The sequence below is a fragment of the Pongo pygmaeus genome, chromosome 10 (assembly GCF_028885625.2).
Source record: "Pongo pygmaeus isolate AG05252 chromosome 10, NHGRI_mPonPyg2-v2.0_pri, whole genome shotgun sequence".
Classification (NCBI taxonomy): Eukaryota; Metazoa; Chordata; class Mammalia; order Primates; family Hominidae; genus Pongo; species Pongo pygmaeus.
Genome location: NC_072383.2, coordinates 4776487 through 4801705, shown reverse-complemented (window position 1 = coordinate 4801705; position 25219 = coordinate 4776487). Strand labels below are relative to the sequence as shown.

Below are 25219 nucleotides of genomic sequence, written 5' to 3'. Positions count from 1 at the left end.
GTGGGCCAGCACAGCTCCACATGCTCTAGCCCAGAGCCAGAGCTCAGGGACACGAGACAGCACAGCATGACCTTAAGCAGCCAGTGTATAAGATGTGGGCTTAGCTAAGAAGGCCATCCTTGGCTGGGTACAGGGGCTAACACTTTCAAACTCAACACTTTGGGAGGCCAGGAGTTCCAGACCAGCCTGGGCAAAATAGCAAGACTTTGTCTCTACCAAAAAAAAAAAAAAAAAAAAAAACTTAAAAAAGAATGCTATCCTCATTTTTGTGCATCCAACAGGATTACAGTGCTTTCTCCCACCACCCCACATCATACCTGCTGTTTATATCTCTCATTATAAAAGAGAGATGAAGAACATGGAACTTAGAAGCCAGATTTCCTTGGTTTGAATCTTACTCCCTGCATTACCTTAAACAAGTTTCTTCCAACTCTCTGTGCCTCAGCTTCCTCAACTGTAAAATTTAGAATAATAAAAATAAAACCTATCCCCTACGTATGTTGTGATGGCTAATAAGTTAATATATAGAAGGGTCCAGAATGCAGTACTGTACTGTTACATAAATGTTAAGAGCCATTATTATCACACCATCAGGACCTCACCCTAATTCTTTAGGGCTGCGATGGCACTTTTGCTTTATCCCTCCCCATTACACAACTGCCACCTCCTCCTCTCATTCTTTCGTGCTGCTGTTCAATTCCATGACTCACCTGGAGAGGTATGTTCCAGGCCAAGTAGACCATGTGTTTGTGCTCATCCATCCAGATTTCGGCCACTCGCAGAGCATTGCGCTTCAAGGCAGGGGTCAGATCCAAGGCGTAGGGCTTGTGGTGTCTCTCTAGGTGAGCAATCCGGGAGCAGGGCAAAATCTCGATCCTCCCTCCACACTGCCACACCTGCAGAAGAAGACAAAAAAGTCACCTGTGCTTCACAGCCAATGAATTGCGTAGCTTATTGACACAAGAATACTACATTTTAGAACCGTTTTTAAAGAATGTAAGCTCAGTCCTCCCACTCCTATCTTTATATTGCCTCCTAACCTTCTTATCTAAATCATCTTTCCTTAGAAGTCTGCCAAACTGCTTCTCTCCTGTCATTCAAACAACTCCTGAAATCATACTTCTTTCAGGAAGTCCTCCTACATGGACCAAAGGAGGGGCTGCCTCTGCTCCCTTATCCCCAAGGAAAGTGCCCATGTCCTGAGAGGCTCCATGCCCTGAGCCACTCTCACTGCACTAAGTTCCTCATGCCCCTTCTCTGCCTGCATGCTAGACAAAGGGCAATGTGGCAGACAGACGCCAAAGTGACCCCATGATCCCTCCTCCTGGTGTCTACAGCCTTGCCTGATCCCCTCCCCTTGAGTGTGGGCCTGTGACCTGCTTCTAACCAACAGAATACGGCAAAGATAGCAGGATGTGTTTGATTACATGGATCATGAATACACTGCATAAGATTGTAGAGTCCATTTTGCCAAGAGATGCTCTCTCTTGTTGGCTTTGAAGAAGGAAGCTGCCATGTTGTCAGCTAACACATGAAAAGGTAAGACATTAAGAGTGGCTTCCAACTGATACCCAGCATAAAACTGAATGCTTCCTCAGCCTGGAAGACTTTAAGGAACTGAATGCTGCCAATAATAATGTGAACTTGAAAGGAGATCTTTCCCCAGTGGAGCCCAGATGAGAACCCAACTCTGGCTGACACCTGATGGCAGCCTTACAGAAGACCCAGCTAGACTGTGCATGGACCCCTGACCCACAGAAACTGTGAAATAATGAATGCATCTTGCTTTAAAACACTAAGCTGGTGATAACATTGTTATACAACAATAGATAACTAATTTGCGTAACTTGACAAAATGGCTTATGACCCAATTACAAATATTCATTTTTACCATCCTGATGGGTACAAAACATACTTGTCAAAACACACATTCTAATATTGAGCTTAGAAAATATGATGTTCATCTCAGTAGCTAATAGGACTATTTAATCATATTGGATCAATGTGATGTCTCCTGTGTCTTCTCTTCACAGTTGCCTAAGTGAGCTGCAGTTTCTGGGAGGTAATTAGCCCACAGCAGTGGCTAGCAACCTACCACACTCATGCCAATGGGAGCACCTGAGATAACAGTGTGTAGCTTAGGCCCCACTGGTTCAGTTAACTTACCAAAAGAGTGTCCAACTCAGTAGTCAGTCTCATAAGGGTCAACTTATTCCATCATTGCACACCTGGCAGCTAGAGTGTTCTGCCTGTAGCTACCAGGTGTGCAATGATGGAATAAGTTGACCCTCAACTTACTCATCTGCTAAAAGGGCACAGCCACTATTTGGGTTGTCACCAGGATTAAGTGACATAATAAGGAATCAGTTATGGCAGCCTCTGAGATAACCTGAAGTGCACATTTTCTTTCATTATCCTTCTCTGGCTCTCCTCATTGGCCCCCAGAATCATGTGGAGGTTACATCCAGCTTGCATTCAGATATTATTATTCTCTCTAGCCAAACATTCAAAAATCCAAATATAACCTTACTCCAATTTTCCTAGCTGATGGAGGTTTTCAACTCACATGAATTCGGGGAGAAAAATTAACTGTTATCATAAGAAATCTTAAATTCAAGTTAAAAGTCAAGATTGCTGAGGCCAGGTGTGGTGGTTCATGCCTGTAATCTCAGCAATTTGGGAGGCCAAGGCAGGCAGATCACTTGAGGTCAGGAATTTGAGACCAGCCTGGCCAACATGGTGAAACGCTGTCTCTACTAAAAATACAAAAATTAGCAGGGTGTGGTCGTGCGCACCTGTAATTCCAGCTACTCAGGAGGCTGAGGCAGGAGAATCACTTGAACCTGGGAGGTGGAGGTTGCAATGAACCTAGATTGTGCCACTGCACTCCAGCCTGGGCAACAGAGCGAGACTCTGTCTCAAAAGAAAAATAAAGATTGCCATTTATGAAGTAATGCCCATAATTAGCTTTGCCCAAAAGTTTCCAAACTCTGCTCTCCAAATTTATTCCCACTTGCCAAACTCCTTCCATCATCTCTCTCTCTCTCTTACACACACACACACACACACACACACATACACACACAGACATTAAGCTTCTGCCAATAATAATATATTACTTTGTGTCATATACTGCCCTAATACTTTCCATAAGTTTAATCCTCACCATACAGGTATCTCCCTTTAAGTAACCTGCCCATGTTTACCAGCTAGTAAATGACAGAGCTGCATTGTGAACCCAGGAAGTTACATGTTCAGTTCTGGCATAGTGCGTGAAATATACAAGGTGCTCAACAAATGCTGTTTTTTCTTTCCTATCCATCATCTCCCTTCTTAACCTTTCCTACCCATCATCTCCATTTACACACATTGATGAGCACCATCCCTGTCATGGCCACTAGATGTCAGAATAAAGCACTCCAGGCAGCTCTGACGTTCAATATCTGCTACTGGAGAAAGATCCTAATAAGTGCTTAGAAGATTTAAAAGGCAAATAGTCACACACAAACCAAGAAGCTGGATATGGGCAGAACTGCTTGATCCAAAAAAAAGGAAAAGGATGACCCTATATTTTAAGCAAAATCCATTTTTAAAATCACAAAATATTAAAAGAAAGAATGTCTTGTAGAAACTGAAATGGCAGTATTCTATGTGTGTTTGGGAGAATGAAAACAGAGAGACTCAGCCTAGGTGCAGAAGGAGAGAACAAAGCATCAGGAACTCAGAAATAATGAGGGCTTTGAGTCTTAAGCTAAAGAATTGGGGAATTCACCTAAAGCTCTGGTAGGTAGGAAAACCCAGCCAGAGTGTAACTAGGGTCATCCTCAAGACTTTGCTAAGTACCATAAATAAATTTATTATTTTTGCATTTATATTTTTTGTGTTAGAGAGTACCTGTACTCCCAGTGTCTATTCTGCTCTACATCTACAGTGATAGAAGAAACATCTGGGCACATAACCCAGTAACTAAAGTCTATATTTCCCAGACTCCTTTGCACACGGGTGTGGCCATGTAACTAGGTAATGGCCAACAGAATGTGAAAAGAAACAATATACACAACTTTCAGGTAGTGCTCTTAAAAAGAAAGAGATTTCTCTCTCTCTTTCCCCCTTTTCTCTTCCTACTGGCTAGAATATAAATATGGTGTTGAGTGTGGCAGGACCACCAAATAAAAGTCTTGGTCCCTATCACCCTAGAGCTGCCATATCAATCCTGAACTGCTTATGTTCAAACTGTTATAGGAAAGAGAAATTAATTTCTATCATGTTGAAGCTTCTGTTATTTTAGCCTCTGTCAGAGAAGCTGAATGAGCATTCTAATATCTTTATAAAAGTATATCAAATTCATTATTACATTGTGACTGTACCATCATTCTTATGAGGTACGTTAAACAAAATGCTTCTCTTCATTTCACAAATGGGAAAACTGATCAGACCACTGTATTTGTCTGTTTTCACACTGCTATAGAGAACTGCCTGAGACTGGGTAACTTATAGGAAAGAGGTTTCATTGACTCGCAATTCAGCATGGCTAGGGAAGCCTCAGGAAAATTACAATCACGGCAGAAGGCAAAGGGGAAGCAAGGCACCTTCTTCACAAGGCGGCAGGAAGGAGAGTGAACGCAGGAGGAACTACCAAACACGTATAAAACCATCAGATCTTGTGAAAACTCACTCACTATCAGGAGAACAACCTGGGGGAAACCCCCCCGACATAAGCCAATGACCTCCACCTGGTCTCTCCTTTGACACGTGAGGATTATGGGGATTAAGATTTAGGATGAGATTTGAGTGGGGACACAAAGCCTATAACCATATCAACCACCATCCAAAAAAGGTTAGTTTTCTCTGCCAAAGAATGATTATGGCTTAAGGTACAACCCAGACGAGACTCAAAATTCATTTGTTAACATTAAATGTGGAGTCCTGAGTGGGTCCTTACTGGGTACAGTACATGGCTATGGGGTCATCAGTTTCAGTTAGAAAGAAATTAAAGAGAGTGGAATGAAATAAACTCTAGATGGGAAATTACTTTGTTCCTCCAGACACCACAGTGGATCAGAGATCACCTTCTCACAAGCACAGAATTTCAGGGCTTGGAGGGGGAAAAACGGTAATCTTATAAAAGCTTAGTCCACAGTGAGTTAGCAGAGACAGCATTACAACTCATGGTCAGTGTTTGTTACAATGCCACCCTGACATTCTTATTATTGTCATTTTTACCGTTAAACATTTATCGAGTGTAAACCGTGTGTCACTCACCATACTTGGTGCTTAATGCAGCAAGTATGGCTTGGAGGGCTTATATGTTGCACAAAAACTGTTAAGAGGCAAAGCAGGATTTTGACTTAAGTCTGTCTGTCTCCAACACCTGTGTAATTTCGACTTCTTTCCATTGCCTCTTTTAAGAGTTCAGCCTTAGGCTGGAAGACGAAAGAAGATGAACTACCAAGAACAATCACAAACCCCCGGGCCAGCCCCTTCTAATGAGGCCCTGTAGATTATACCAAAAAGGTAAAAGAGATACTGTGGAAATGATATTTTATCCACAAAACCACTTCTAAATTGATTCTGATGCATGAAATTTATTGGCCCTAATTCTTCACACCATTTTAGGGTTGGCCATGTGACTTACTCTGAAATAGTTTGCTACTTCTAAACCTAGGCCTTACGAGACTTCACATGGTCCCATTTGCCCTCTTACACACCATAAGAAGAGCTTTCTGTCCTAGGTAGCTGCTATCCCACATTTGCCTGAGCCCCAGGGTGAACACTTGTGGAACAGAGCCACTCCATCCAAGCTGGCTGGATCTGCAAATCTGTGAGAATTGATTATTGCTGCTTTAAGGCACTGAGTTTGGGTTGATTTATTGCGCGACATTTTTTGGCAAGAGTTAACCAATACGCTGACATATTTTGAATCTGCACTTGTAATTTCTCTATTTTTCTTGGTTTGCATCCTGAATTCCCTTATAGAGCACAAAAATTCAGGTTGGGAGAGATGGTGGAGCAAGATGGTGGAATAGAAGGCTCCACCAATCATCCCCCTGACAAGGATATAAATTTAACAACTATCTACACAAGCAAAGCACCTTCATAAGAACCAAAAATCAGGTGAGCACTCACAGTACTCATATTTTAACTTCATATTGCTGAAAGAGGCACTGAAGAGCTAGAAAGGACAGTAGAGAATCACTGATGCTACCTTTCTCCCATCCCCAGTGGCTGCAGCATGGTGTAGACAGCATTTCTGTGTGTTGGGGGAGGAAGAGCACAGCAATTGTGAGGCACTGAACTCAGTGCTGTCCTGTTAGAGCAGAAAGGAAAACTGAACCAAACTCAGCTGATGCCCACCCAAAGAGGGAGCATTTAAACCAGCCCCAGCCAGAGGGAAATCACTGATCCCAGAAGTAGGACCTTGAGTTCCCACAAACCTTGCCACCAGGTTAAAGTGCTCTGAGTCTCTAAGTAAGCCTGAAAGGCAGTCTAGGCAACTATTACGGGAATCCTAGTGCTGAACTGGGCCCAGAGACAGTGGATTGGGGGTGGGGAGGCAGGTCACACAACCTACTGGAACATCAACTGGGGCCACTAAGGCAGTACTGGCATTACCCGTCCCTAACCCCAGGATGCACAACTTGCAGCTCCATAACAGACCCCTTCCTTCCACTTGAGGAGAGGGGAGGGAGAAGTGAGGAGGACTTTGACTGCATCTTGGATACCAGCTCAGCTACAGCAGGCTAGGGAATCAGTGAGAGTTGTGTGGTCCCTGGTCCAGGCCCTAGCTCCCAGATGACATTTCTAAACACACCCTGGGCCAGAAGGGAGCTCACTTCCTTGAAGGGAAAGACCCAGTCCTGGCAGCATTTATTACCTGCTGGTGAAGAGCCCTGGGACCCTGAACAACTAGCAGCAATACCCAATATTACATTGAGGGCCTCGGGTGAGTCTCTGAGACTTGCTGACTTTAGGTACCAGCTCGGCCACAGGTGGGGAGAGCACCAGTCTCTTGAGGGTCCCTGATTCCAGGACTTGACTCTTAGATGGCATTTCTGGACCTGCTCTGGGCCAGAAGGGAGCCCACTTCCTTGATGGGTGAGTTCTAAGCCAGGCAGCATTCATCATACGCTAACTTGAGAGTCCTTGGGCCCTAAGGGAACATGAGTGGTAGTCTGGCAGTACTCCCTGTGGGTCTGTGGTGGCACTGGTCTCTAACTTTGGAAAGAAGAGGGAAGAGTGGGAAGGAGTGTGTCTTGTGGTTTGAGTGCCAGCTCAGTCACGCTCAGGCACAATATAATAAAACATAAGGTAGACTTTTAAGGTATTTTACTTTAGTGTCTGACTGCCAGACAGCACCTCTGGATCCACTTGGGACCTGGAGGAACACACGGCCCTGAAAGGAAGGACACAGGCTTCTGTCCTGCGTCCTGGCTTTGCTACCTACTGATTGTAGAGCACCAGGGTCTCAAGGGAACATAGGAAGCATACAGTGAGTGGTTACGGCAGGCCTTGAGTGAGACCCAGTTCTGTGCTAGCTTCAGGTCTGACCCAGAGCAGTCATAGTGGTGGTGGTCATGGGGTTGCTTGTGTCACTCCACCCCCAGCTTTAGGTAACTCAGAACAGAAAAAGAGAGAGATTCCATTTGTTTGGGAGAAAGTAAGGGAAGAGAACAAGGGTCTCTGCCTGGTAATCCACAGGATTCTCCCAGATCTTGTCCAAGACCATCAAGGTGGTACTTCTATGAGTCTGGAAGAACCACAGCATTACTGGGCTTGGGGTGCCCCCTAAAGCAGGTACAGCTTAGATCATAACACCCATGTCTTTTTGAATATCTGGAAAGCCTTCCCAAGAAGGATGGGTACAAACAAGCCTAGACAGTAAAGACTACAATAAGTAGTCTTTACTTAGAATAAGTAGACTAACTCTTCAATGCTCAGACACAGAAGAACATCTACAAGTATCAAGATAATTCAGGAAAACATGATCTCACCAAATGAACTAAGGGACCAATCCTAGAGAAACAGAGACAAGGGACCTTTCAGGTGGAAAATTCAAAATAGCTGTTTTGAGGAAACTCAAAGAAGTTCAAGATAATTAGAGAAGGAATTCAGAATTCTATCAGATAAATTTAACAATGAGATGGAAATGATAAAAAACAATCAAGCAGAAATTCTGGAGCTGATAAATGCAATTGGCATACTGAAGAATGCATCAGTGTCTTTTAATAGCAGAATTGGTCAAACAGAAGGAAGAATCAGTAAGCTTGAGGACAGGCTATTTGTAAAATACATAGTCAGAGGAGACAAAAGAAAAAAGAATACAAAACAATGAAGCACGCCTACAGCATCTAGAAAATAGCCTCAAAAGGACAAATGTAAGAGTTATAGGCCTGAAAGAGGAGGTAGAGAAAGAGATAGGGGTAGGAAGTTTATTCAAAGGGATAACAACACAGAACTTCCCAAACCTAGAGAAAGATATCAATGTCCAAGTACAAGAATGTTACAGAATGCTAAGCAGATTTAACCCAAAGAAAACTACCTCAAGGCATTGAATAATCAAACTCCCAAGGATCAAGGATAAAGAAAGTATTCTAAAAGCAGCAAGAGAACAACATACAATGCAGCTCCTATATTTTCTGGCAGCAGACTTTTCCGTGGAAACCTTACAGGCCAGGAGAGAGTGATATGACATATTTAAGTGTTGAAGGAAAAAACTTTTACCCTAGAACAACATATACCGTGAAAATATCCTTCAGACATGAAGGAGAAATAAAGACTTTCCCACAAAAACAAAAGCTGAAAGACTTCATCCACACCAGACCTATCCCACAAGAAATGCTAAAGGGAGTACTTCAATCAGAAAGAAAAGGATGTTAATGAGCCATAAGTAATCATCTATAGGGATAAAATTCACTGGTAATAGTCAGTACACAGAAAAACACAGAATATTATAACACTGTAACTGTGGTGTATAAACTACTCTTATTCTAAATAGAAAGTCTAAATAATGAATCAATCAACAATAATAACTACAAAACCTTTTCAAGACATAGTACAGTAAGATATAAATAGAAACAACAAAAAGTTAAAAAGCAGGGGGACAAAGTCAAGGTGTAGAGTTTTTATTAGTTTTTTTTTCAATTGTTTGGTTGTCTGTTAATGCAAATAGTGTTAAGCTGTCATCATCTTAAAATAATGGGTGATAAGATAGTATTGCAAGCCTCATGAAAACCCCAAACCAAAAAACATACAACAGATACACAAAAAAATAAAAAGCAAGAAACTAAATCATATCAACAGAGAAAATCACCTTCACTAGAGGAAGACAGGAAAAAAAAGAAACAAGAAAGAAAAGACCACAAAACAATCAGAAAACAGATAACAAAATAGCAGAAGTCCTTTCTTATCAATAATAACACTGAATGTAAATGGACTTAACGCTCCAATCAAGATATAGAGTGGCTGAATGAATGAAAAAACAAGACCCACTGATCTGTTGCCTATAAGAAACATACTTCACCTATAAAAACACACATAAACTGAAAATAAAGGTATGGAAAAAGATATTCCATTCCAATGGAAACCAAAACAAAGCAGAGTAGCTGTATTTATATCAGGCAAAATAGATTTCAAGACAAAAACTATAAGAAAAGACAAAGAAGGTCACTATATAATAATAAAGGGGTCAATTTAGCAAGAGGCTATAACAATTTTAAATATATATGCACCCAACACTGGAGCATCCAGATATATAAAGCAAATATTATTAGAGCTAAATAGAGAGATAGGCCCCAATACAATAATAGCTGAAGACTTTAACATCCTATTTTCAGCACTGGACAGATCTTCCAGACAGAAAATCAACAAAGAAACATCAGACTTAATCTGTACTACAGACGAAGTGTACCTAATAGATATTTACAGACATTTCATCCAGTGGTTGCAGAATACACATTCTTCTCCTCAGCACATAGATCATTCTCAAGGACAGACCATATGTTAGGTCACAAAACAAGTCTTAAAACATTCAAAAAATAAAAATAATAGCATGCATCTTCTCTGACCACAGTGGAATAAAACTAGAAATCAATAACAAGAGAAATTTGGGAAACTATACAGACAAATGGAAATTAAACAATATGCTCCTGAATGACCAGTGAGTCAATGAAGAAATTGAGAAGGAAATCGGAAAGTTTCTTGAAACAAATGATAATGGAAACACAACACACCAAAACCTATGGAATGTAACAAAAACAGTACTAAGAGGGATGTTTATAGCTCTAATTGCCTACATCAAGAAGAGTAAAAACTTCAAACAAACAATCTAATGATGAATCTTAAAGAACTAGAAAAGCAAGAGGAAACCAAACCCAAAATTGTAATAGAAAATAACTAATAGATCCCATTTGTCAATTTTTCCTTTTGTTGCTATTGCTTTTGGCATCTTTGTCATGAAATCTTTGCCCGTCCCTATGTCCTGAATGGTACTGCCTAGGTTGTCTTCCAGGGTTTTTATAGTTTTGGGTTTTACACTTAAGTTTTTAATCCATCTTGAGTTAATTTTTGTATATGGTGTAAGGAAGAGGTCCAGTTTCAATCTTCTGCATATGGCTAGCCAGTTATCCCAGCACCATTTATTGAATAGGGAATCCTTTCCCCATTGCTTGTTTTTGTCAGGTTTGTTGAAGATCAGATAGGTATAGGTGTGTGGTCTTTTTTCTGGGTTCTCTATTCTGTCCCATTGGTCTATGTGTCTGTTTTTGCACTAGTGCCATGATGCTTTGGTTGTGGTAGCCCTGTAGTATAGTTTGAAGTCAGGTAGTTATTATTAAAAAGAAAAAAAATAACAGATGCTGGCAAGGTTGTGAAAAAAAAGGAATGCTTGTACACTGTTGACGGGAGTGTAAATTAGTTCAGCCATTGTAGAACGCAGTGTGATGATTCCTCAAAGATATAAAGACAGAGATACCATTCAACCCAGCAATCCCTTTACTGGGTATATACCCAAAGGATTATAAATCATACACATGTATGTTCATTGTAGAACTATTCATAATAGCAAGGACATGAAATCAACCTAAATGCCCATCAATGATAGACTGGATAGAGAAAATGTGGCACATATACACCAAGAAATACTATGCAGCCATAAAAAATGCATCATGTCCTTTACAAGGACGTGGACGGAGCTGGAGGCCATTATGCTTAGCAAACTAACACAGGAACAGAAAACCAAATACCACACGTTCTCACTTTTAAGTGAAAGTTAAATGATGAGAACACATGGACACAAAGAGGGGAACAACTCACGCTGAGGCCTTTCGGAGGGTGGGGGGTGGGAGGAGGGAGAAGATCAGGACAAATAATTAATGGAGACTCGGCTTAATACCTAGATGATTAAATAATCTGTACAATAGGCTGCCATGACACAAGTTTACTGATATAACAAACCTGCACTAGTACCCTTAAACTTAAAACGAAAGTTAAAAAATAAAAAAGAAATAACAAAGATCAGAGTAGAAATAAATGAAATTGAAATAAAAAATACAAAAAATCAATGAAACAAAAAGTTGGTTTTTTGAAAAGTTAAACAAAATTGACAAACCTTTATCCAGACTAAGAAAAAAAGAGAGAATATCTAAATAAAAAGAATTGAAAAAGACATTACAACTGATATCGCATAAATTTAAAGGAAGATTAACGGCTCCTATAAGCAACTGTATGCCAATAAGTTGGAAAATCTAGAAGAAATGGACAAATTGCTAGACACATTGAACCTGGTTCAAGATTGAACCAGGAAAAATATCCCAAACATGAACAGAACAATAACAAGTAATGAGATCAAAGCTGTAATAAAAAGTCTCCCAGTAAAGGAAAACCTGGGACTCACTGGTTTCACTGTTGATTTCTACCGAACATTTAAAGAAAAACTAATACCAATCCTACTTAAATTTTTCCAAAAAATAGAGGAGGGAACATTTCCAAACTCATTCTATGAGGCCAGTATTACCCTGATACCAAAACAAGACAAAGACGCATTAAAAAAAAAAAAAAAAAGAAAGAAAACTACAGGCCAATATCTCTGATGAATATTGGCACAAAAATCCTCAGCAAAATGTTAGCAAACTGAATTTGACAATACATTAGAAAGGTCATTCATTATGACCAAGTGGGATTTATCCCTGGGATGCAAGGATTGTTCAACATACACAGATCAATCAATGTGAAACACCATATTAACAGGATGAAAGACAAAAACCATGTCATCATTTCAATTGACACTGAAAAGGCATTTGATAAAATCCAACATCTACTCATCATTTAAAACCCCTCAAAAAACTAGGTATAGAAGAGACATACCTTAACATAATAAAAGCCATATACAACAGACCCTCAGCTAATGTCATACTGAACAGGGAAAAACTGAAAGCCTTTCCTCTAAAATCTGGAACATGACAAAGGTGCCCATTTTCACCACTGTTGTTCAGTGTACTACTGGAAGTCCTAGCTAGAGCAATTAGACAAGGGAAATAAATACAGGCATCCAAATTGGAATGGATGAAGTTCAAGTTATCCTTGTTTGCAGATGACATAATCTTATATTGGGAAAACCTAAAGACTCCACCAAAAAACTATTAAAACTGATAAATTGAGTAAAGTTGCAGGATGGAAAATCAACATACAAAAATCAGTAGCATTTCTATGTCAATAGTGAACAATTTGAAAAGAAATTTTTAAAAGTAATTCCATTTACAATCACCACAAATAAAATTAAATACCTAGGAATTAAGTGAAGAAGTAAAAAACACCTCTAAAATGAAAACTATAAAACACTGATGGAAAACATTGAAGAGGACACCAAAAAATGGAAAGATATTCCATGTTCATGGATTGGAAGAATCAATATTATTAAAATGTCCATACTGCCCAAAGCAATATACGGATTCAATGCAATCCCTATCAAAATGCCATTCTTCACAGAAATAGAAAAAACAATTCTAAAATTTATGTGGAACTGCAACAGACCCAGAATAACCAAAGCCATGCCTAGCAAAAAGAACAAAACTGGAGGAATCACATTACCTGACTTCAAATTATAATACAGAGCTATAGTAATTAAAACAGCACGGTACTAGCATAAAAACAGACACATAGACCAATGAACCACAATAAAGGACCCAGAAACAAATCCACACATCTATAGTGAGCTCATTTTTGACAAAGGTGCCAAGAACATACAGTGGGGAAAAAGACAGTCTCTTCAATAAATGGTTCTGGGAAAACTTGATATCCATATGCAGAAGAATGAAAGTAGGTCTGTATCTCTCACCATATACAAAAATAAAATGAAAATAGATTAAAGACTTAAATCTAAGACCTCAAATTATGAAACTACTACAAGAAAAAAAATGGGGAAAATCTCTAGGACACTGGTCTGGGCAAAGATTTCTTCAGCAGTACCCCACAAGCACAGGCAACCAATGCAAACATTGACAAATGGAATAACATCAAGTTAAAAAGCTTCTGCACAGCAAAAGATACAATCAACAAAGTGAAAATACAGCCCACAAAATGGGAGAAAATATTTACAAACTACCCATCTGACTAGGGATTAATAATCAGAATATGTAAGGAGCTTAAACAACTCTATAGGTAAAAATTTAATAACCCAATCCAAAAATGGGCAAAAGATTTGAATAGACATTTCTCAAAAGAAGACATACAAATGGCAAACAAGCATGTGAAAAGATACCCAACATCACTGATCATCAGAGAAATACAAATCAAAACTACAGTAAGATATCATCTTACTCCAGTTAAAATGGCTTATATCCAAAAGACAGGCAATAAAAATGCTAGAGAGGATGTGGAGAAAAGGGAACCCTCATCCACTGTTGGTGGCAATGTAGATTAGTAAAACCACTATGGAGAACAGTTTGTAGGTTCCTCAGAAAAAAAAAAAAAATAGAGCTACCATATGATCCAGCAATCCCACTGCTGGGTATACACCCAAAAGAAAGGAAATCAGTAAATCAAAGAGATATCTGCACTCTTTTGTTTGTTGCAGCACTGCTCACAACAGCCAAGATATGGAAGCAATCTAAGTGTCCATCAACAGATGAATGGATAAAGAAAATGTAGTATGCAATAGAGTACTATTCAGCCATAAAAAAAAGAATGAGGCCGTCACTTGCAACAACATGGATGGAACTGGAGATCATTATGTTAAGTGAAATAAGCCAGGCACAGAAGGACAAACACTGTATTTCTCACTTAGATGTGAAATTTAAAAATCAAAACAATTGAATTCATGGGCATAGAGAGTAGAAGGATGGTTATCAGAGGCTGGGAAGGGTAGCTGGGGGAAATGGGGATGGTTAATGGGTACAAAAATAATAGTTACAAATAATGAATAAGACAAATAAGACCTACTATTTGATGGCACAATAGGATGACTATAGTTAACAATAATTTAATTTTGAATTTTAAAATAACTAAAAGAATATAATTGGATTATTTGTAACACAAAGGATAAATGCTTGAGGGGATGGATACCCCATTCTCTATGACGTGATTATTATTCATTGCACGCCTATATCAAAACATCACATGCACGCCCTAAATATATACACCTACAATGTACCCATGAAAATTTAAAATTTAAATTTTTTTTTAATTTAGGTTGTTCATTTAACCTAAACAAGCATGGGAAGCTGTCAGGGGCAGATAAGAGGCATCACTGCTGAAGTGTGAAGCCAGTATTTTTCCAGACACACAGAAGTTGGTCAGAACTAGCACTGGTTTGAGGATTTATTTTTTCTTTTTCTTTCTTTTTTAATAGATACGAGGTTTCACCATGTTGCCCAGGCTGGCCTTGAACTCCTGAGCTCAAGCAATCTGCCTGCCTCGGCCTCCCAAAGTGCTGGGATTACAGGTGTGAGCCACCGTGACTGGCTGGGTTTGAGGATTTCAATTATATAATGATAAAAACCTGGCTATTTGTCTTAGATTAGACTATAACTCAGCACAAACTCAGGCTATCACGTCAGCTGCTCTGGCTGTGAGTACAGAAGCAGGCTGGCTGCCCACACGTCTGCATTCCCTGGTCACGCTGCCCACGCGTGTTTTTGCTGTCTTTGGCCTTCTAGAGAATTGTCTGCTCCAAGGTTAGGTTTATCCCAGGAGATGCTTGAAAAATGCCGAGTCCTCAAGTGAAATAGGGACATCTATCTATTCAATCCCAACTTGACCCCTTCCCACCCCACCTCCCAGATTATATGGGCTATACCAGGAGTGTCCACTCCAGAAGTCCTATTGCCCCCTGTCCTTGGCCCAGTTGCCTGGAAACATGAGAATGTATCCACCTTTGAGCCAATGACATTCAGCCTTGTTCTAGGATTCCAAGGGTCCTACCACCTTTCTATTATTCCCCTTTCTGCTTTGTCCCATAAAGAGAATGGAAATGTACCCACCCTTAGGCTAAGCTCCACGTTCTCTCCTCCATAGATGAGCATTCCGCCATCCAGAGACCCGATCTCTCCCAGGAAGTGCCTGTTAGCAGCCAGGATGCCCATGATTGAAGGACTCCTACAGAGCACACAGCAAGAGTCACTAATCTCTCCATAAGGAGCGGAGGCGAGGGGTGGGATGCTCAATGATTATTTGGGCTTCAGAACTCTACCTAAGTCTGTTCGTATCATGAAGGCCTTCCCTAAACTCTCAGGCAGGACTAAGTGCATGTAGCTTTCCCTGGCCCACTGTGTTATCACAACCCTTCTCAAAATATATTGAAATTACATCTTTTTCTTCTAGGTATCCTTACTTCATAGCCTGCCAAAGCTTGAAATGGCCCAAATGTTTTCCAAAATTTTAAATATTTTGCTTGATTTTTGCCTGAAAGTCCCTAAATATCCCAAAGTGTCTGTGATTTCTTAACTGGGATAACTTATTGGGTTTTTTTCCCTCTATCCCTTGTCCTTCACCTCATCCCCTCCCCTCCTTCCACATCACCCCAATTACTACCACCAAAGATAAACAAAATCCATTCAGTTCATTCCTGCCTTCCCACATGCTACTCAAGTTCCCTGAACCTCCTCGGACTTACTTCACTGGGGCAGTGACATCATGCACATCAATCCAGGCTTGTGGCAGTGCATCGTAGCGGCACCAGAGTTCCCAGTTAAACCCATCAACTGCCAGTTCATACTTATCCAGTTTGAAGGTGTCAAAACGAATGTTGTCAAACACAGGAGACACAATCACAGTGCGGTCTTCCTGAATCCGAGCCAAGATTGGCTCTGCCCTAGAAGAAGAGTGTGCAGCAAGTCCAGCTTGGATATGAGGACAAGCAGTAGGGGAGAGCAGATAAAGCTGTTCCAAGCACCTTGCCCTGACACTGAGTACCTCCTCCATTTAGGCTGTACTGGGTTGTGAGTAGAACTCTCCAGAGTCCAGAGAATCTCTGTACCTTTCGGGATAGCTGAAGTTGCTAGCAGCCAACCCGCATCAAGAACAGGCTTGAAATTAGTACCCAAGTAACACCCCCAGGCCGTTGTGAAACAGCATTATCAGTATGTATATTACTCCTTGAATTTATGTTACCTCTTGGTTCTCCCTGTTTCCAAAATGATGCTTCTTTCCTGCTGATTCTTCACTTTCTCTAAAGAACACAGTTCTCTTTATTTTATTATGTAATTTCAGGGCTGGGGAAAAATCTTTAAAATAACCAAAGGCTAATCTCATCTTTACAGGTAAAGACACAATGTCTAGTTAAGTGAAGTGACTTACTCAAATTCACAAAGTATTTGGAAAAGTCAGCGTTATGATCCAACTGTCAATACTCTCCACCATGCTACTTCTCTTAGCCAAGCAAAATCCCTGCATAAAAGCATGCTCTTTTGGAGATTCCCTTTATTTAAGACCTGGTGCTGACTTTCCCTATGTCCACAGTATCCTGTCTTGTGTTCAGTACATGCACAATATCTCCTCTCTGCCCTTTCCAGAAGAATTAGCCTCTTTGAGCCTTACCACCCAACATTGACTTCAATGTGAGCATCCAAGATGGCGACCACGTCTGCTGTGGCAGCTTCCCAGCCAGTGTTGCGGGCTTCAGCAAGACCTTTCCTCTCAGGATGCCGTATTATTTTCAGTAGTCCTGGATACTTCTGGTTGTAAAGCTTAATCTTCTCATCCAAGTGTACCTTTAGTTCTCCTGTTAATCAAGGGCACACCTATAGAAATTCTGAGTGCAACAATCAACGTGATACAAAAGTTTTATACTATCATATATTAGTGGCTGGACTACCTCCAGCATAAAATAGGCAATTCTAAGAGTCAGCTAGAAAATAAGTAGTATTTCCCCTACACCTGCCTCTCTTCTCCCTTGCACCTGAGGTGTACTGTGATCACTCCTAATTTCCTTTCCCTCACAGTTAAACTATCTTAAAATGATAATACTGCTTACTACGTGTCAGGCACTGTTATAAGTGCTTTTTCACATTGAGAAGTTCTTGAGAGAATGAGTAGGACAGATCTAGCCTAAGGTGCACAGGTTGATGGAAAACACTGCAGGAAGGCCTCGAACATCTTCAGAGCTAAACTCTCAAGACTGGAGAATCCATAAATGACTAAAATTATTTTGTTTTAGATATTCCCAGTTGACCTACTTAAGGACCAACTGGGACAGAATGCACAGATTAATCTCTTTGCCAGCTTCTAGCTAGTAAATTTAGCCCAAAAATCATGCAAACAAGATTCACTATTCCCAGATTGTTTACAGGTAGTTTTCTTCCCTCTCTTTTAATAAAGCTTGTCTATGGCTTTGTTCTTGGCCTCAGTCAGCCTACTGCTGACTTCCTCACATGCAAGTAAACAACCTCCATGCAAATCACTGAGCAGTATGCAAAATATCTAACCAAATGACTCTGAGTTACTCGTTGATAAAATTAATTCAGTTAATTCTGAAAGTATCTCATGCGGTAGGCACTACAATATCCCCACTTTACAGATAAAGAAACTGAGGCACAAAGAGTTTTAAAAACTTTTCCAAGTCACATATCTAGTAAGTGGGATGCCCTGGATGTGAACCTGTGCTGTGTTTAGCCACCAGAACACAGTGTCTCAAGAACTCTGTGAGTACCTGGTTGGGTTTATCAAGTCCTCCCTCCCTCTCCTCTCTCCCCATAGCCAAGGAACGAGATTCTTGCTGGTTCCTCTCTCAAAAGAAGAGCATATTTGTGAGACCTAGAGTGATCAAGACCTGGAATCAACACCTAAGTGACTATGGCAGTAAAATTTACCCCATTTTAGATCTGCTGCCCTCAAGAGTAATTGTCTCAATTATTGAAGGTGCTAAGCAGGGCCAGTACGTCTAAGGCTGTTTGCTTCCTCTGGGAGTAAGCTGGGGTAGCCAAAGTTGCCAGTCTGTACACTTACCCAGGCACTACTTTTAGTCAGTAATCCACAGGAGGTACCATTGAACCTGAATATCTAGATTCTAATTCAGTCACTACATCATTCTGCATCACTTCCCATTGGATATGTCTGTTTCCTCAACTTAAAGAAAAGTACCATAGTGGGCATGGTGGCTCATGCCTGTAATCCCAGCACTTTGGGAGCCCGAGGCAGAGGAGTGCTTAAGCCCAAGAGATTGAGACCAGCCTGGGCAACAGAGTGAGACTCTGTCTCTTTTTTAGAAAAAAAAAAAAAATTAAAAAAATTCAAGAAAAGTACCAAATAGTCAGGACCCTTCCAACTCCAAATTTTTATGAGCCATAGATTCTGAGTCACTTCCTGAAAAATAATGCCTATCATATAGCACAAAAATTAAGGACTCCTCAGCCGGTTCTCTGAGACAACCTATGCTCCCTTCCCAGCTTTGCCCTCCTACTGGTCTCCTCCCCAAAACCTGTCATCCCAAGCTGGTCAGCTCAGGGTGCTTCTGGATTCCTCATTTTTGTTCACACCATTCTTTCGGCACTCCCTAGTTCTCCACCCCAACCCAGTTTCCCAGTCTTCCCTCGTTTTCTCTGCTGTCTCAAATCCTATGAAGCCTTCAAGTCCCAATCCAAGCCTGCCTCCATCAGGAACCCTCCTTAGATCATCACACCCCCCACCCCCACACCGTGCTTTCTTTCGCTCACTGACAGTTCACTCGGTTTGTCACATTATTCTTCACACATTGAGGTATCTTTCCACAGATGTGTCTTGCCTCATTAATTAAGACGGAAACTTGAACTCTCTGATATCCTCTTTCCTGTCCAGTGCCTGGCACACGGGTAGAAATTCAACATGTAGTTGTTGATTGTGAAATTTTCCTAAAATTAGGGAGAAAATACAGCATTCCACCTACCTTGATATAATTTTTAAAAAGCTTACACCTCATCTAACATTTGAGTGACATTTAACATTTAAGCTCATAATATTTGAGTGATGTGAATAAAGCTTAACATCTAGGGAAAGACAGAAAGGAGGCAAACCTCTGGCACCAGGTTGTGGCATTTCAAAAGTACTACAAATAATACTGAGACAGGCAAGGAGCAGAACACTAGCTAGCATGTAATGGGAACAGGCTCTCTCCTGAGGCCTTTACACATATTATTTAATCCCAAAAGTGATCCTATCAGGTAGGCACCATTATTTCCTGATGTTACAGATGCAGAAACTGAGGTGAGAAGTGGTTGAGTCACTTGCCCCCAGATTCACATGGATAGTGAGTTTCTCTTTTGCTAGGCATGGTAGAGACTTCCATTTATCCTCCTGTTTAACATAAAACAGGTATTTGAGTTATGCTCAGTGTAGGCTCAATTTGGCTGGTGTTTTCATGGTTAATGACAGAGACTCTCTAATTCCTGTCCCTGTAACACCAAAGATTGGCTGACAGTCCCCTTTTCTGTGACCATCCAAACAAATCATCTCTGTGGAAAACAAATGTAGGTTTCAGACCTAAATGAGAGGAATGTGTTATATTGGAGTGCAGCTTAGAACAATAAGAAAGCTTTGGTTTTTCTTTATGTGTCTACCCTGTGTTTGTAACCTTGTATTTTTTTATTTTATTGTTCCACAGGAAAAAATCCTGAATTAAGTCTTATCTACAACCCATGGAACATAGCATATAGGCCACAGAGTATAGTATTGACTTTTTTTTTTTCACAGAAAAAGATATCTTTCACAGTATTCCAGCTCAACTCTTGTGTTTGCCTCATGAAGACCCTGAGTCCCAAAGAGGTGAGGGGACTTGCCTGAGGTTGTCTCAGGCAGGGAGCAGAGCCAGAGTGTTTTCAGAAGTCCAAGGCAGAGGTCTTCCTAATCATGCTCCTATTTTTGGCTCGGAAAACCAGGTGTGCAACTCAGTACCAGTCTCCATGCCCAGAAATGAATGAAACCAGTCTCGTTTCTTTGGTTTTCAGTGGAATTTTGCTCTAAAAATTGTACCTTATTTTTTGTTTAGTTACATTGGAAATAAAAAAAAAGGAAGGTATGCAAAGGATGAATATAAGTATTTTGTGTGGAAGTCTAAAAAAGAAGGTTTAAGCAGTCATTTTGTTTGCTCTCTCTCCTGAGAGACAGGTTGAAGGTACAATAACCTATCTGGTACTTAAAGATCCTCAGAGAAGGAACATATTCTGCCTCCAATGAGCTTCCACTTCATAGCCCTTATAGTCAAGAAATTCTTCCTTACTGCTAGACCAAACCTCTAAGTTTTTGTAACTTAATTCTACTCTCTTTTATTTGTTGCACAAAATTAATAAAACTAAGAGCCAACAATTGCTGAGAGGCTACCATGTGCAAAATGCTTTACATAATTCATGTATTATAAAGAGAACACAGTGGTTAGAACCAGGGCTCTGGACTCTGAAGTTTATGGTCAAATCTCAATTCTGTCACTTACCAGCTGTAGGATGTTGAACAAGTTCCTTGATCAGTCTATGCCTTAGTTTTGCACATCTACGCAATGCGTCAAAAAGTGATTCCTTCCTCATAGGGTTGTTGTAATGATTAAAATAGTTAACATGACTGGGCGCTGTGGCTCACGCCTGTAATCCCAGCACTTTGAGAGGCCGAGGCGGGAAAACCATCTGAGGTCAGGAGTTCAAGGCCAGCTTAGCCAACATGGTGAAACTCCATCTCTACTAAAAATACAAAAATTAGCTGGGTGTGGTGGCACACTCCTATAATCCCAGGTACTCAAGAGGCTGAGGCAGAAGAATCGCTTGAACCCGGGAGGTGGAGGTTGCAGTGCGCTGAGATCCCGCCACTGCACTCCAGCCTGGGCGACAAGAGCGAAACTCCGTCTCAAAAAAAAAAAGTTAACACATGTAAGGTGCTTAGAACAAGCAATGTTAGCTGCCATTATGATCTCATTTAATTCTCACTATAGTTCATAAAATGGTTATTATTATCAACATCCATATTTTGTGTATAAGAAAATCAGAATATGAAGACGTTTAGTTACCCAAGGACATAACACTTACAAAGGAGAAGCCGGGATTATGAACTCAGAAAGTAAGGACTCAAGTCTGTTATCTTCCACATCTCTTCCTTGGGTGGGCTAGACTTGGGACACAGGTACCCTGTGGGCAAGAGCTGTTGCCACTGTGAAGAGTCAGCACCCAAATCTCTCTTTTCTCCAGGCTTAATGACCCGGCGAGTGGTCTGTTCCTCATAAGGAGCAACTCTAAGTCCCTTCCTGGTATCTGGAGTCCTTCTCTAGACTCCGCTTCACCCCCCAGGCTTCTTCATGGCACGTAAGAGGGGCACAGGTGGCCGGGCACAGTGGCTCACGCCGGTAATCTCAGCACTTTCAGAGGCCGAGGCAGGCGGATCACGAAGTCAGGAGATCGAGACCATCCTGGTTAACATGGTGAAACCCCGTCTCTACTAAAAATACAAAAAAAGAAGCCGGGCGAGGTGGTGGGTGCCTGTAGTCCCAGCTACTCTGGAGGCTGAGGCAGGAGAATGACGTGGACCCGGTAGGCAGAGCTTGCAGTGAGCCGAGATCCCACCACTGCACTCCAGCCTGAGCGACAGACCAAGACTCCATCTCAAAAAAAAAAAAAAAAAGAGAGAAGCACAGGTAGATTTGGAGGTACACGCTCCTGGCCTAACTCCTACCTCTGCCACTGGCTTGCAGTCCAATTTAAGCACACTGTGTGATCTCTTTGTGTCTCAGTTTCCTCATCCATGTAGAGATAATTATCCTCTGTCTTGACTTTGTGAAGATTAAATGTGGCTAGCACAAATAGACCCTCAACAAATGATCTTTTTATTTTCCCTACATGAGAAACCCAAGGTGTCCTAAACTCTAAGCCAAAACCTCTTTCCAGCCAAGCACAGATGATAAGTGGTCATTTTTACAATTATTCTTTGATCACATTGCTCACCATTTGAGCTGAAATCATCCACCAAGATGATTTCCTTCAGCAATCGAGAGGGTGTCCGGTTGATGATATTGGTGATGGCCCGTTGTATAATGGACAGAGCTTCATTCACAAATATGAGAATGACACTGAGGGATGGGAGTTGGGAAGGGTATGTCTTCCGAAGACATCTATGAGAGACCATTTTTATAACATTTTTTTTAAATTACTTAAACACTGCTATCCAATCTTTCCTTTCACTCTGTATGATGTTATATCGACCAATTCTTCGACCCCTCAAACTCACTGGAAAGCAAAACTCTTAGTGGCTTATCACAGTAGCAAGATTTTATATTCATTTATCCAAAATTCTCCTGTTATGGGGATAAAATCTTTTTTTATTAATCTTTGCTAGATGTTTCCATTTGAACATTCAACATACTTCAAAAGGAATTCCCCTTCCTCTTCTACACCCGGATTAGTTTCCTTGCTGGCAGCCTTCTTTTTGTCATTGCCACAGCCCTTTTCCCATGTTCTCAGACCCCAGTCACCTTTAACACACCCTGTACTTCACCACCAGAGACAGGTGGCAAACTAGCCTATATTTACTAAATACTTACCATATGGTAGGCACTGGTTTACCCTTTTTATAGCTTTTTTGGGGTTTAATTGATATATAAAAACTGCACATATGCATGCACCCACAATATCATAATCAAGGTAATAAACGTTATCTATCAGCTCCAAAAGTTTTTTCTATATGTTTGCCCATTTTTAATTTCTTTATTATTGAGTTTTATAAGCATTCTTTATATATTCTAGACTTCTTATCAGATATATGGTTTGCAAATATTTTCTCCCACTCCATGGGCAGTCTTTGCACTTTCTTGATGGTATTATTTCAGGAAAAACAAAGTTAGTTTTGATAAAGTTCAACTTTCAATCTTGTTTCACCTATGCTTTTGGTGTCATACCTAAGAAACTCTTGCCAACCCCTATCTCCCAAGATTTGCTGTCATTTTTTTCTAAGAGTTTTATAGTTTTACCTCTTATATTTACATCTATGACCATTTTGTGTTAATATTCGTGTATGGTGTGATGAGGGATCCAACTTTATTATTTTGCATCTAGATATCCACTTGTCTCAGCACCCATTTGTTGAAGAGACTATTCTCTCTCCCATTGCATTGTCTTGGCACCCTTGTCAAGAATCAGTTGATCATAAATTTAAGTGTATATTTTTTCCCCATGTAAAAGGATAGAGGGAGCTAAAGTTGGGTATTTTCATTCCACCATGTAGAAAGCTAAAGCAAGCTGGAGTTGAATGTTCCCCTTCTCCCAGGTAGGTTAGTGTCTTAGTCCATTTTGTGCAGTTGTAACAGTATACCTGAGACTGGGTAACTTATAATGAACAGAAATTTATTGGCTCCTGGTTCTGGAGGCTAGTAAGTCTAACATCAAGGTGCTGGCCTCTGGTGAGGGGCTTCATGCTGCATTATAACATGGTAGAAGGTATCACATGGCAGAATGAACAAAGAGAGGATGAAAAGAACAAGAGCCCAGTCCCATGATAACAAACCCCCTCTCATGATAATGATGTGGTAAGAGCCATTTGCCTATTCACCAGAGCAGAGCCTTCATGACCTAAACACCTCTTCAATGTCCCACCTCCCAATACTGTTGCAATGGCAAATACATTTTAACATGAGTTTCAGAGAAGACAAACATTCAAACCACAGCAGTTAGGCTATCATAAAACTCCAGCAGGTTAGGCTCTGGTAAAATAGTTTCTCTTTCGGGCGGACCTTGTTAAGAAAAACAGAATAATCTGGCAAATTTCAAAATATGCCAAAGTGATTCAAAATGATTCCTTTTCACCTCTTCCCTTTTCCCTCCCAGAGGCAGGAGGAGATTTTTCTCTGATATTTACTGTGAGGATCTGGTAGAGGTCCTGGGGGTAAAATGTACACAGGTGTAGAAGCCCTATGACTGGGTCTCCCTGGAGTGTTTAATTCTCAGACTTGTCCACAATTCACCAATTTACAATTCAGGTTTTCCTATCCTAGCACTGGTTCCCAGGGTTTCTGCTCCGGTAAAGTTGTGATTCTCTGTATCCACCTGTCTGTCTCTCCAATTTTGTGGGGAGCAGTTTGCCCTGCCATGTCACTTCTCTAAAAGAGCTGAGAAGAGTTTATTTTTCCATTTTTTCAGCTTTTTACTTGTTGTTAAGATATAGTGGGGACTTCTAAGCTCCTTAAAAGCCAAGACCAGAAAATGAAAGTCAAACTCTTCATTTTTATTATTGTACTTTTCAGTTTTAGAAGGATCATACGGCACCTTTTTATAATGTATAAGTCTTTATTGATAGTTTCTATTTGATGAGACATTGTCATTATAACCTTCCTTTAATGCTTTAGACATGGCTAACTTTAGTGCTTTGAATATATTTATAATGATGTCTTTGAAGTCATTATCAGATAAGTCCAATATCTGGGCCCCTTCTAAAGTCTGTTGCTTTGTTTTCTCTTGTGCACGAGTTATTACTCTTTCCTGTATCTTTGTATGTCTCATAATTTCTTATTAAAAACTTATCATTTTAGACAAAGCATCTAGTAACTCTGTATGTAACCGAGGAGTAGATGTCATTGCAATTTGCTCGGTTGTTTATTTATTCAATTGGTAACTTAGTTAAACTAATTTGCAAAGTCTACAAAATCTATTTCTCTTGCAGTGTTCAGCCTTTAATGCTCATGATCTTGATTTTTTTTTTTCTTTTCTTGTTTTTCTCTTTTAGCCTGGCTATCTAGGGGTTGCTTCTGGGTCATCATAAGCCACTTATTCATCAAAGATTGGGTTAAAAC

The 25219-nt window shown here is 40.5% G+C and overlaps 1 protein-coding gene across 4 annotated transcripts in view; it reads right to left on the bottom strand.

Annotated features, from left to right (window-relative positions):
* GALNT8 (polypeptide N-acetylgalactosaminyltransferase 8) overlaps positions 1–25219 on the bottom strand; it is an 87987-nt gene that overhangs the window by 42673 nt on the left and 20095 nt on the right. For all 4 annotated transcript variants that reach the window (XM_054444715.2, XM_054444714.1, XM_054444716.1 and 1 more), the window contains exons 3-7: positions 22383–22549; positions 17029–17212; positions 16106–16303; positions 15474–15588; positions 711–896 (exon numbers count right to left, since the gene is read on the bottom strand). In XM_054444715.2, the coding sequence (XP_054300690.1) occupies positions 711–896; positions 15474–15588; positions 16106–16303; positions 17029–17212; positions 22383–22549 (850 nt within the window). The remainder of the gene's footprint in view (positions 1–710; positions 897–15473; positions 15589–16105; positions 16304–17028; positions 17213–22382; positions 22550–25219) is intronic.